The 14,627-nt window shown below is 56.1% G+C and overlaps 1 protein-coding gene across 1 annotated transcript in view; it reads right to left on the bottom strand.

Annotated features, from left to right (window-relative positions):
* The window catches only part of TTC5 (tetratricopeptide repeat domain 5), a 30,775-nt gene that overhangs the window by 1,754 nt on the left and 14,394 nt on the right, over nt 1-14,627 (bottom strand). The window contains exons 4-8 of the mRNA XM_090130092.1: nt 10,760-10,851; nt 9,498-9,554; nt 5,711-5,857; nt 2,904-3,067; nt 1,007-1,148 (exon numbers count right to left, since the gene is read on the bottom strand). Coding sequence (XP_089986218.1) covers nt 1,007-1,148; nt 2,904-3,067; nt 5,711-5,857; nt 9,498-9,554; nt 10,760-10,851 — 602 coding nt within the window. The remainder of the gene's footprint in view (nt 1-1,006; nt 1,149-2,903; nt 3,068-5,710; nt 5,858-9,497; nt 9,555-10,759; nt 10,852-14,627) is intronic.

Genomic DNA, 14,627 nt, shown 5'->3' on the forward strand with positions numbered 1-14,627 from the left:
CATAACCCCATCCCATTCCCTCCCAGTGCCCCATAACCCCATCCCAGTCCCTCCCAGTCCCCCATAACCCCATCCCAGTCCCTCCCAGTCCTTCCCAGTCCCCCATAACCCCATCCCAGTCGCTCCCAGTCCCTCCCAGTCCCCCATATCCCCATCCCAGTCCCTCCCATTTCCTCCCAGTGCCCCATAACCCCATCCCAGTCCCATCCCAGTCCCTCCCAGTCCCCCATAACCCCATCCCAGTCCCTCCCAGTCCCTCCCAGTGCCCCATAACCCCATCCCAGTCCCTCCCAGTCCCTCCCAGTGCCCCATAACCCCATCCCAGTCCCTCCCAGTCCTTCCCAGTCCCCCATAACCCCATCCCAGTCGCTCCCAGTCCCTCCCAGTCCCCCATATCCCCATCCCAGTCCCTCCCATTTCCTCCCAGTGCCCCATAACCCCATCCCAGTCCCATCCCAGTCCCTCCCAGTCCCCCATAACCCCATCCCAGTCCCTCCCAGTCCCTCCCAGTGCCCCATAACCCCATCCCAGTCCCTCCCAGTCCCTCCCAGTGCCCCATAACCCCATCCCAGTCCCTCCCAGTCCTTCCCAGTCCCCCATAACCCCATCCCAGTCGCTCCCAGTCCCTCCCAGTCCCCCATATCCCCATCCCAGTCCCTCCCATTTCCTCCCAGTGCCCCATAACCCCATCCCAGTCCCTCCCAGTCCCATCCCAGTCCCTCCCGGTGCCCCATAACCCCATCCCAGTCCCTCCCAGTCCCTCCCAGTGCCCCATAACCCCATCCCAGTCCCATCCCAGTCCCTCCCAGTCCCCTATAACCCCATCCCAGTCCGTCCCAGTGCCTCATAACCCCATCCCAGTCCCTCCCAGTGCCCCATAACCCCATCCCACTCCCATCCCAGTCCCTCCCAGTGCCCCATAACCCCATCCCACTCCCATCCCAGTCCCTCCCAGTGCCCCATAACCCCATCCCAGTCCCATCCCAGTCCCGTCCCAGTGCCCCACCTTGCCCTGATGCTGGATGTGGTGACGGCGGACGTGGGGCTGCCCCACAGCGACGGCGTCCCCCACGGCCAACCCCCATCCTGGGGCCGCGTTGTAAACGCTCAGCACCACCGACCCCGTCCCGTCCGACAGCCCCACGGCGCTGTGGGGCACACGCACAGCATTATGGGATGCCACGGGGTCTCTATGGGGTCTCTATGGGGCTCTGTGGGGTCTCTATGGGGCACTATGGGGCTCTATGGGGACTCTGTGGGGCATATGAGGCTCTATAAGGCACTATGGGGTCTCTATGGGGTTCTATGGAGTTTCTATGGGGCACCACGGGTCTCTATGGGGTCTCTATGGGGCTCTATGGGGCACTATGGGGTCTCTATGGGGCTCTATGGGACACTATGGGGTCTCTATAGGGCTCTATGGGGTCTCTGTGGGTCTCTATGGTGTCTCCGGGGCATATGAGGCTCTATGGGGCTCTATGGGGCACTATGGGGTCTCTGGGGCTCTATGGGGCTCTCTGGGGTCTCTGTGGGTCTCTATGGGGTCTCTATGGGGCTCCATGGGACTCTGTGGGGTCTCTATGGGGCTCTATGGGGTCTCCGGGGCATATGACGCTCCATAGGGCTCTATAGGGCTCTATGGGGTCTTTATGGGGCACTTTGGGGTCTCTATGGGGCTCTATGGGACTCTATGGGGCTCTATGGGTCTCTGTGGGGCTCTATGGGACTCTATGGGGCTCTATGGGGTCTCTCTGGGGCATACAAGGCTTTATGGGGCTCTATAGGGTCGCTATGGGGTCTCTGTGGGTCTCTATGGCATCTCTGGGGCATATGAGGCTCTATAGGGCACTATGGGGTCTCTAGGGGGCTCTATGGGGCTCTATGGGGTCTCTGTGGGTCTCTACGGTGTCTCCGAGGCATATGAGGCTCTATGGGGCTCTATGGGGCTCTATGGGGTCTCTGTGGGGTCTCTATGGGGTCTCCGGGGCGTATGACGCTCTATAGGGCTCTATAGGGCTCTATGGGGTCTTTATGGGGTACTTTGGGGTCTCTATGGGGCTCTATGGGACTCTATGGGGCTCTATGGGTCTCTGTGGGGCACTATGGGGTGTCTGGGGCTCTATGGGACCTCTACGGGGCTCTATAGGGCTCTATGGGGTTTCTATGGGGCTCTATGGGTCTCTATGGGGTCTCTGTGGGGCATATGAGGCTCTATGAGGCACTATAGGGTTCTATGGGGTTTCTATGGGGTCTCTATGAGGCTCTGTGGGGTCTCTATGGGTCCCTATAAGTTTCTATGGGGTCTCTATGGGTCTCTATTGGTCTCTATGGGGTTCTATGGGTCTCTACGGGGATCTGTGGGGTCTCTATGAGTCCCTGTAAGTTTCTATGGGGCTCTGCGGGGTTCTATGGGGTTCTATGGGGCTTTATGAGTCTCTATGGCTCTCTATGGGGCTCTGTGGGGTTTCTATGGGGCTCTATGGGGTTTCTATGTGGCCCTATGGGGCTCTATGCGGCTCTATAGAGTTCTATGGGTCGCTATGGGTCTCTATGGGGTTCTATGGGTCCCTATGGCTCTCTATGGGGCTCTATGGATCTCTATGGGATTCTATGGGTCTCTACGGGGCTCTGTGGGGCTCTATGGGGCTCTGTGGGGCTCTGTGGGGTCTCTATGAGTCCCTAGAAGTTTCTATAGGATTCTATGGGTCTCTATGGGGTCTCTATAGGTCCCTATAAGTTTCTATGGGTCTCTATGGGTCTCTATGGGGCTCTATGGGTCTCTATGGGTCTCTATGGGGCTCTATGGGGCTCTGAGGGGCTCCGTGTGTCTCTATGGGGCGAACGAACCCCCCCCCGACCCCCCAAAAAGCCCCAAAAAGGTGCGATTTCAGCCCAAAACTCACATGGGGACGCGCTCCTCGGGCAGCACGCAGCCCAGCACTCGGCCCAGCAGCGCCCGCCCCACGTTGTCCCCATCCCACAGCGCTGCCATCGGGGTCACGGCGTCCCCCAAAGCTCCCAGCAACGATGGGGACAGAGCCCTGCGCCTCCGACCCCTTGCCTTGCCCTGATTTTGGGGTAAAAAGAACCAAATTCGGGCAAAAATACAAAAAAAAAACAGCAAAAACTTGAAGCGGAAACGGTGAAAAGTTTGGGTGAGGATCTGACCCAAAACGGCAAAATTTGGACCTAAAATCCGCCCCGACTCACCTGAATTGACACCAATTTTGAGCACCTCCACCTGAATTTTCTGTTTGCAGCCCAAAATGCCCCAATTCCCCCCAAAATCCACGCGTTTCGCCACAAAAATTGAGGTGTTTCCCACAAAGATTCCAAAAATGACAATTTTTCCCAAAATACCCATGATTTCTCCCTGAATTCCCACAGATTTTACTGAATTCCCATGAACTTTCCCCAAATTCTCACGATTTTCCCCAAATTCCCACACTTTTCCCCCAAATTCCCACTTTTCCCCCAAAATTCCCACAATTTTCCCCAAATTCCCACATTTTTTTCCCTAATTCCCATAATTTTTCCCCAAATTCTCACAATTTCCCCCGAATTCCAACACTTTTCCCCCAAGTTCCCACAATTTTCCCCCAAATTCCCACAATTTTTTCCCAAATTCCCACAATTTTCCCCAAATTCCCACACTTCTACCCTAAGTTCCCACAATTTTTCCCAAATTCCCATAATTTTTCCCCAAACTGTCACAATTTTCCCCGAATTCCCACACTTTTCCACCAAATTCCCGCAATTTTACCCAAATTCCCACAATCTTTCCTCAAATTCTCACGATTTTCCCCATATTCCCCCCCTTTTCCCAAAAATTCCCACACTTTTCCCCAAATTCCCACGATCTTTCCCCAAATTCCCACAATTTTCCCCAAATTCCCACACTTTTACCCTAAGTTCCCACAATTTTTCCCAAATTCCCATAATTTTTCCCCAAACTGTCACAATTTTCCCCGAATTCCCACACTTTTCCACCAAATTCCCGCAATTTTACCCAAATTCCCAAATCTTTCCTCAAATTCTCACGCTTTTCCCCATATTCCCACACTTTTCCCCAAAATTCCCACACTTTTCCCGAAATTCCCACGATCTTTCCCCAAATTCCCACAATTTTCCCCAAATTCCCACACTTTTACCCTAAGTTCCAACAATTTTTCCACCAAATTCCCATAATTTTTCCCCAAATTGTCATAATTTTCCCTGAATTCCAACACTTTTCCCCCAACTTCCCACAATTTTTCCCAAATTCCCATGATCTTTCCCCAAATTCTCACAATTTTCCCCAAATTCCCACAAATTTTCCCAAATTCTCTTAATTTTTCCCCAAATTCTGACAATTTTCCCCCAATTCCAACACTTTTCCCCCAAATTCTCACAATTTTCCCCCAAATTCCCACATTTTTTTCCCGAATTCCCATAATTTTTCCCCAAATTCTCACAATTTCCCCCGAATTCCAACACTTTTCCCCCAAGTTCCCACATTTTTTCAAAATTCCCATGATCTTTCCCAAATTCTCACAATTTTCCCCAAATTCCCACACTTTTACCCTAAGTTCCCACAATTTTTCCCAAATTCCCATAATTTTTCCCTAAACTGTCATAATTTTCCCCGAATTCCAACACTTTTCCCCCAACTTCCCACAATTTTTCCCAAATTCCCATGATCTTTCCCCAAATTCTCACAAATTCCCACAAATTTTCCGAATTCCTCAGAATTTTTCCCCCAAATTCTCATAGTTATCCCAAAATTCAAACATTTTCACCCAAATTCCAAAACTTTTCCCAAATTCCCACATTTTTTCCCCAAACTCCCACATTTTTCCACAAAATACCCAGAATTTTTCGACAAACTCCCACAATTTTTCCCCAAACCCCCAAAATTTCCCCAAAAATTCCGCCCAATTTTCCCAAAACTTCCCAGTATTTTCCCCCAAGCAGCCACTTCCTGTCAAAGCCACGCCTACTTCCGGTCCACACCCCCACTTCCGGTTGCCCCCCACCACAGCCACCTCAAAACCCCGCCCTCTTCGTTCCCCAAACACCCAAACCACTTCCGGTTCGTGCACTGTTCATTTCCGGTCGGCGTCCAGCCCACTTCCGGCAAACGCCCCGCCCACTTCCGCTCACGACTCGCACAGCACTAAAGCCACTCCTACCCACCCACCACGCCCACTTCCGGCCAAACGCCCCGCCCACTTCCGCTTGCAAACCAAACCTTCTCCACCCAAACCCCGGCCCCTTCCAAAAAACCGACCAATCCCCGCCCACTTCCGGCCAGCGCCCCGCCCACTTCCACTCACCCAATCCCGACCCTGAAAACATCCCCCACGCCAAGCCCCGCCCACTTCCGCCGCAAGCCCCGCCCACTTCCTCTTCCCTCTGTCACAACGCCCTCTCTTCCTCACCTCACCCAATCACCGCCCACTTCCGCCCCAAGCCCCGCCCACCCCGCTCCCCATCCCACCCCCCACCTGCCAATCAAAAACCCCAAACCCCGCCCACTTCCGCCGCAAGCCCCGCCCACTTCCTCTTCCCTCTGTCACAACGCCCTCTCTTCCTCACCTCACCCAATCACCGCCCACTTCCGCCCCAAGCCCCGCCCACCCCGCTCCCCATCCCACCCCCCCCACCTGCCAATCAAAAACCCCCAAACCCCGCCCACTTCCGGCTCACGCCCCGCCCACTTCCGGCTCACCGCTCCACCAAGAGCGGCGCAGATCCGCCCCAGGTAATCTAGCAGCCTGGCGCGGCGCATGCGCGGTTCCGGCCAATCAGGAGCCAGAGCCGCCGCCCGTGCGTAACCATCCAGGGCGGCCCCGTAGTTCTCCTCGAACTGCAGCAGCTGCACGGAAGAGGATTGGTTGAGGCGGGCGGAAGTCCCGCCCTCGCTTCCGGTCCCGCCCCCCTTCCCCTCCCAAGGGATGGAAAGGCGCGTGATTGGTTGATGGGAGTTTAAGGACGGCGCGTGATTGGGGGAAGGGAATATGGGGAGCGCTGATTGGTTGAGAGGCGGCACGCGGAGCCCCACTGTGCCCCATAGGAACCCATAGCGCCCCATAGAGTCCATAGAAACACATAGGGACCCATAGAGACCCCATAGAGACCCATAGAAACCTCGTAGTGACCCTATAGAGCCCCATAGAGACCCATATTGACCCATAGAGCCCACAGAGACCCCATAAAAGCCCCATAGAGACCCCACAGAGCCCCATAGAGCCCCATAGAGACCCACAGAGACCCCACAGAGACCCCATAGAGCCCCATAGAGCCCCACAGAGAACCCATAAAAACCCCATAGAGACCCCACAGTGCCCCATAGAGCCCCATAGTGCCCCATAGAGCCCCACAGAGACCCCATAGAGCCCCATAGAGACCCACAGAGACCCCATAGAGCCCCATAGAGCCCCAAAGAGACCCCACAGAGCCCCATAGAGCCCCATAGAGACCCACAGAGACCCCATAGAGACCCATAGGGACCCATAGAGCCCCATAGAGACCCACAGAGCCCCATAGAGACCCCACAGAGCCCCGTAGTGACCCATAGAGACCCACAGAGACCCCATAAAAACCCCACAAAGACCCATAGAGACCCCATAGTGACCCATAGAGACCACAGAGCCCCATACAGACCCAAAGAGCCCCATAGAGACCCCACAGAACCCCACAGAGCCCCGTAGTGACCCATAGAGACCCACAGAGACCCCATAAAAACCCCACAAAGACCCATAGAGACCCCATAGAGACCCACAGAAACACATAGAGACCCACAGTGCCCCACGGAGACCCCATAGAGACCTATAGTGCCCCATAGAGACCCCACAGAGCCCCATTGAGACCCATAGAGACCCACAGAAACCCCATAGAGACCCATAGGGACCCATAGAGACCCACAGAACCGCATAAGATCCCATAGAGACCCCATAGAAACCTACAGGGACCCATAGGGACCCATAGAAACCCATAGAGACCCATAGAGACCCCATAGAGACTCCATAAATACCCCATAGTGACCCATAGAGACCCCATAGAGACCCATAGAAACCCATAGAGACCCATAGAGACCCCATAGTGACCCCACAGAGACCCATAGAGACCCATAGTGCCCCATGGAGACCCCATAGAGTCCTACAGTGCCCCATAGAGACCCCACAGAGCCCCATAGAGACCCACAGAAACCCCATACAGACCCATAGAGACCCATAGAGACCCATAGAGACCCCACAGAGCCCCATAGTGACCCATAGAGACCCACAGAGACCCCATAGAAACCTACAGGGACCCATAGAGCCCCATAGGGACCCATAGAGACCCCATAGTGACCCATAGAGACCCACAGAACCCCATAAGATCCCATAGAGACCCCATAGAAACCTACAGGGACCCATAGGGACCCACAGAACCCATAAAGAGACCCATAGAGCCCCATAGAGCCCCATAGAGCCCCTAGATACCCCACAGAGCCCCATAGGGACCCATAGGGCCCCACAGAGACCCCATAGAGACCCCACAGAGCCCCATAGTGCCCCATAGAGACTGCATTGAGACCCCATAGTGACCCCACAGAGACCCATAGAGACCCACAGTGCCCCATGGAGACCCCATAGAGACCTATAGTGCCCCATAGAGACCCCACAGAGCCCCACAGAGCCCCATAGTGACCCCTAGAGACCCACAGAAACCCCATAGAGACCCATAGGGACCCATAGAGACCCACAGAGACCCCATAAAAACCCCATAGAGACCCACAGACCCCCATAGTGACCCATAGAGACCCACAGACACCCCATAGTGCCCCATAAAGACTCCATAGAGACCCATAGAGCCCCATAGAGAACCATAGAGACCCATAGAGACCCCACAGAGACCCATAGAGACCCACAGTGCCCCATGGAGACCCACAGAAACCCCATAGAGACCCATAGGGACCCATAGAGACCCATAGGGACCCCATAGAGACCCAAAGAGCCCCATAGTGACCCATAGAGACCCACGGAGACCCCATAAAAACCCCATAGTGACCCATAGAGCCCCATAGGGACCCATAGAGACCCCATAGTGACCCATAGAGACCCACAGAACCCCATAAGATCCCATAGAGACCCCATAGAAACCTACAGGGACCCATAGAGACCCACAGAACCCATAAAGAGACCCATAGAGCCCCATAGAGCCCCCATAGAGCCCCATAGAGACCCCATAGAGCCCCCATAGAGCCCCATAGAGACCCATAGAGCCCCATAGGGACCCATAGGGCCCCACAGAGACCCCATAGAGACCCCACAAAGCCCCATAGTGCCCCATAGAGACCCCATAGAGACCCCATAGAGACCCCACAGAGACCCATAGAGACCCACAGTGCCCCATGGAGACCCCATAGAGTCCTACAGTGCCCCATAGAGACCCCACAGAGCCCCACAGGGACCCCATAGAGCCCCATAGAGACCCACAGAGCCCCATAGTGAGCCATAGGGACCCATAGAGACCCACAGAACCGCATAAGATCCCATAGAGACCCCATAGAAACCTACAGGGACCCATAGGGACCCATAGAAACCCATAGAGACCCATAGAGACCCCATAGAGACTCCATAAATACCCCATAGTGACCCATAGAGACCCCATAGAGACCCACAGAAACCCATAGAGACCCATAATGCCCCACAGGGCCCCACAGAGACCCCATAGAGACCCCACAGAGCCCCATAGTGCCCCATAGAGACCCCATAGAGACCCCACAGTGCCCCATAGTGCCCCATAGAGACCCCATAGAGACCCCACAGAGAACCATAGAGACCCACAGTGCCCCATGGAGTCCCCATAGAGTCGTACAGTGCCCCATAGAGATGCACAGAAACCCCATAGAGACCCATAGGGACCCACAGAGACCCACAGAAACCCCATAGAGACCCATAGGGACCCATAGAGACCCACAGAGCCCCATAGTGACCCATAGAGACCCACAGAGACCCCATAGAAACCTACAGGGACCCATAGAGACCCACAGAACCCATAAAGAGACCCATAGAGCCCCATAGAGCCCCATAGAGACCCCATAGAAACCCATAGAGCCCCATAGAGACCCCATAGAGACCCATAGAGACCCACAGAGCCCCATACAGACCCATAGAGCCCCACAGAGCCCCATAGAGACCCCACAGAGCCCCATAGTGCCCCATAGTGACCCATAGAGCCCCATAGTGACCCATAGTGACCCATAGAGCCCCATAGTGACCCACTGAGACCCCACAGAGCCCCACAGTGACCCATAGAGACCCACAGTGCCCCACAGAGCCCCACAGAAACCCCACAAAAACCCCATAGTGACCCATAGCGCCCCACAGAGACCCCACCGTGCCCCCAAAGCTGCCCCACAGAGACCCCGTAGCGCCCCATAGATCCTATAGCCCCGCCCCCTTCTCCCTCCATCCCCGCGCTCCCATTGGCCGCCCAGCGCCCCGCCCCCGGCTCCCATTGGCTCTCACCGTGGCGCGGTTCAGGTGCAGGTCGGGATTGGAGGCGGCCGTCGGGTCGACTTTTTCCTATGGGGCAGGAGCCACTGTGACCCATAGGGACCCCATAGAAACCCCATAGAAACCCCATAGAGACCCATAGATCCCATAGGACCCTATAGGGACCCATAGAGACCCATAGGGACCCATAGAGACCCCATAGAGACCCATAGATCCCATAGGGACCCCAAAGGGACCCATAGAGACCCATAGGGACCCATAGGGACCCCATAGAAACCCATAGATCCCATAGGGACCCATAGGGACCCATAAAGACCCATAGAGACCCACAGATCCCATAGGAACCCCACAGAGACCCCATAGAGACCCATAGGGACCCATTGAGACCCCACAGAAACCCCATAGGGACTCCATAGAGACCCCATAGCGACCCACAGAGCCCCACAGAGACCCACAGATCCCATAGAGACCCACAGAGCCCTATAACCACCCCATATCGCCCCATACCCACCCCACAGCACCCTATATCCACCCCATAGCATCCCATGCCCACCCCATACCCACCCCATAACACCCCACATCCCCCCTTATCCACTCCATATCCCCCCACATCTACCCCATAGCATCCCAAACCCACCCCACAACACCCCCTACCCACTCCCTACCCACCCCATATCACCCCATATCCACCCCATACCCCCCCACAGACCCATACCCACCCCATATCCCCCCATACCTCCCCCATAACACCCCCTGCCACCCCGTACCTCCCATATCCACCCCATATCCACCCCATATCCACCCCATATCCATCCCATAACACCCCCTACCCACCCCATATCCCCCCATAACCACCCCATAACACCCCATACCCACCCCATACCCCCCCACATCCCCATACCCACCCCATATCCCCCCATATCCACCCCATAACACCCCCTACCACCCCATATCCACCCCATAACACCCCATACCCACCCCGTAACACCTCCATAACACCCCATATCCACCCCATAACACCCCATACCCACCCCGTAACACCTCCATAACACCCCATATCCACCCCATAACACCCCACATCCCCCCTTATCCACCCCATATGCCCCCCTACCCACCCCATAGCCACCCCATACCCCCTCACAGCCCCATACCCACCGCATATCCCCCCATACTCACCCCATAACACCCCATATCCACCCCATATCACCCCATAACACCCCATATCCCCCCCTACCCACCCCACAGCCACCCCATACCCCCCCACAGCCCCATACCGCCTGTCCATAAGCCCCCAAAGCCCTCCTGGCCACTTCGGGGCGCTGCCCCCCGGCGAAGAACAGAGAGACGTAGGCATTGCCCAGCACATCTGTGGGGTGGGACCCACAAGTGTGGGGTGGGGACACACACACAGATCCCATAGAGACCCACAGAGCCCTACAGAGACCCACAGAGCCCCATAGAGACAGCAGGAACCTCACAGACCCCATAGAGCCCCATAGAGACAGCAGGAGCCCCACAGACCCCATAGAGCCCCATAGAGCCCGATATTGCCCCATAGAGACCCCATAGAGACCCACAGACCCACATAGAGACCCCATAGAGCCCCATATTCCCCCATAGAGGCCCCATAGAGACCCAATGTGCCCCATAGAGCCCCATAAAGACCCCATAGTGCCCCATAAAGACCCCACAGAACCCCACAGAGCCCCATAGAGACCCATAAGGACCCCATAGAGCCCCATAGAGACCCCATAGAGCCCCACAGAGCCCCATAAAGACCCCGTAGTGCCCCATAGAGCCCCATAAAGACCCCATAGAGACCCATAGAGACCCAATGTACCCCATAGAACCCCATAAAGACCCCATAGAGACCCCATAGAGACCCCATAGAGACATCATAGAGCCCCATAAAGACCCCATAAAGCCCCATAGAGCCCCATAAAGACCCCATAGAGCCCCATAAAGACCCGATAGTGCCCCATAGAGCCCCATAGAGTCCCATAAAGACCCCATAGAGCGCCATAAAGACCCCACAGAGACTCCATAGAGCCCCATAAAAACCCCATAGAGCCCCACAGAGCCCCATAAAGACCCCGTAGTGCCCCATAGAGCCCCATAAAGACCCCACAGAGCCCTATAAAGCCCCATGAGCACCCCATAGAGACCCCATAGAGACCCACAACGCCCCATAAAGACCCCATAAAGTCCCATAAAGACCCCATAGAGACCCCACAGAGTGCTCCACAGAGCCCCATAGAAACCCCATAGTGCCCCCATAGAGCCCCATAAAGACCCCATAGAGACCCACAGAGCCCCATAAAGAACCCATAGTGCCCCATAGAGCCCCATAAAGACCCCATAGAGACCCAATGTGCCCCATAGAGCCCCATAAAGACCCCATAGAGCCCCATAGAGACACCACAGAGCCCCATAGAGACCCATAAAGACCCCATAGAGCCCCACAGAGCCCCACAGAGCTCCATAAAGACCCCATAGAGACCCCACAGAGCCCCATAGAGACCCAATGTGCCCAACAGAGCCCCATAAAGACCCCATAGAGCCCCATACAGCCCCATAAAGACCCCATAGAGCCCCATAGAGACCCAATGTGCCCAACAGAGCCCCATAAAGACCCCATAGAGCCCCATACAGCCCCATAAAGACCCCATAGAGCCCCATAGAGACCCACAGAGACCCCATAGAGCCCCATAAAGACCCCATAGAGCCCCACAGAGACCCCACAGAGCCCCACGTACACCAGTTCCTGCCGTCGCTGGGCTGGCACCTGACGGCAGCCTCGGCGTGGGGCATGGAGACCCCATAGAGCCCCATAGAGACCCCATAGAGCCCCATAGAGACCCAATGTGCCCCATAGAGCCCCATAAAGACCCCATAGAGCCCCATACAGCTCCATAAAGACCCCATAGAGACCCCATAGAGACCAATGTGCCCCATAGAGCCCCATAAAGACCCCATAGAGCCCCATACAGCCCCATAAAGACCCCATAGAGACCCACAGAGACCCCACAGAGCCCCATAGAGACCCCAAAGAGCCCCACAGAGCCCCATAGAGTCCCATAGAGACCCCAAAGAGCCCCACAAAGCCCCATAGAGCCCCATAAAGACCCCATAGAGACCCCACAGAGCCCCACGTACACCAGTTCCTGCCGTCGCTGGGCTGGCACCTGACGGCAGCCTCGGCGTGGGGCATGGAGACCCCATAGAGCCCCATAGAGACCCAGTGTGCCCCATAGAGACCCCATAGAGCCCCATAAAGACCCCACAGAGACCCACAGAGCCCCCACAAAGCCCCATAGAGCCCCATAAAGACCCCATAGAGCCCCATAGAGACCCCACAGAGCCCCATACAGCCCCATAAAGACCCCATAGAGCCCCATAGAGACCCAATGTGCCCCATAGAGCCCCATAAAGACCCCATAGAGCCCCATACAGCCCCATAAAGACCCCATAGAGACCCATAGAGCCCCACAGAGACCCCATAGAGCCCCATAGAGCCCCATAAAGACCCCATAGAGACCCCAAAGAGCCCCATAGAGACCCAATGTGCCCCATAGAGCCCCATAAAGACCCCATAGAGCCCCATACAGCCCCATAAAGACCCCATAGAGACCCCATAGAGACCAATGTGCCCCATAAAGACCCCATAGAGACCCCACAGAGCCCCACGTACACCAGTTCCTGCCGTCGCTGGGCTGGCACCTGACGGCAGCCTCGGCGTGGGGCATGGAGACCCCATAGAGCCCCATAAAGACCCCATAGAGCCCCATAGAGACCCCATAGAGCCCCACAGAGCCCCATAGAGCCCCATAAAGACCCCATAGAGCCCCACAGAGCCCCCACAAAGCCCCATAGAGCCCCATAAAGACCCCACAGAGCCCCATAGAGCCCCATAGAGCCCCATAAAGACCCCATAGAGACCCCACAGAGCCCCATAAAGACCCCATAGAGCCCCACAGAGACCCCACAGAGCCCCATAGAGACACAATGTGCCTCATAGAGCTCCATAAAGACCCCATAGAGCCCCACAGAGCCCCATAGAGCCCCATAAAGACCCCACAGAGCCCCACAGAGCCCCATAGAGTCCCATAGAGACCCCAAAGAGCCCCACAAAGCCCCATAGAGCCCCATAAAGACCCCACAGAGCCCCATAAAGACCCATAGAGCCCCATAGAGCCCCATAAAGACCCCATAGAGCCCCATAGAGACCCCATAGAGACCCATAGAGCCCCTCAGAGCCCCATAGAGCCCCATAAAGACCCCATAGAGCCCCATAGAGACACAATGTGCCTCATAGAGCCCCATAAAGACCCCACAGAGCCCCACAGAGCCCCATAGAGCCCCATAAAGACCCCACAGAGACCCCAAAGAGCCCCCCAGAGCCCCATAGAGACCCCATTGTGCCCCATAAAGCCCCATAAAGACCCCATAAAGCCCCATAAAGACCCCATCGAGCCCCATAGAGCCCCATAAAGACCCCATAGAGACCCCATAGAGACCCATAGAGACCCACAGAGACCCCATAGAGCCCCATAGAGCCCCATGAAGACCCCACAGAGCCCCACGTACACCAGTTCCTGCCGTCGCTGGGCTGGCACCTGACGGCAGCCTCGGCGTGGGGCATGGAGACCCCACAGAGCCCCATAAAGACCCAATGTGCCCCACAGAGCCCCATAAGGATCCCATAGAGCCCCATAGAGACCCAGTGTGCCCCATAGAGACCCCATAGAGCCCCATAAAGACCCCACAGAGACCCACAGAGCCCCCACAAAGCCCCATAGAGCCCCATAAAGACCCCATAGAGCCCCACAGAGACCCCACAGAGCCCCACAGAGCCCCATACAGCCCCATAAAGACCCCATAGAGCCCCATAGAGACCCACAGAGACCCCATAGAGCCCCATAGAGCCCCATAAGGACCCCATAGAGTCCCCAAAAAGCCCCATAGAGACCCCAAAGAACCCCATAGAGACCCACAGAGACCCATAGAGACCCCAAAGAGCCCCATAGAGACCCCATAGAGCCCCATAGAGCCCCACAGAACCCCACAGAGCCCCATAGAGACCCCAAAGAGCCCCACAGAGCCCCATAGAGTCCCATAGAGACCCCAAAGAGCCCCACAAAG

This window comes from Phasianus colchicus, chromosome 39 (assembly GCF_987193195.1).
Source record: "Phasianus colchicus chromosome 39, bPhaCol1.hap1.1, whole genome shotgun sequence".
Taxonomy (NCBI): Eukaryota; Metazoa; Chordata; class Aves; order Galliformes; family Phasianidae; genus Phasianus; species Phasianus colchicus.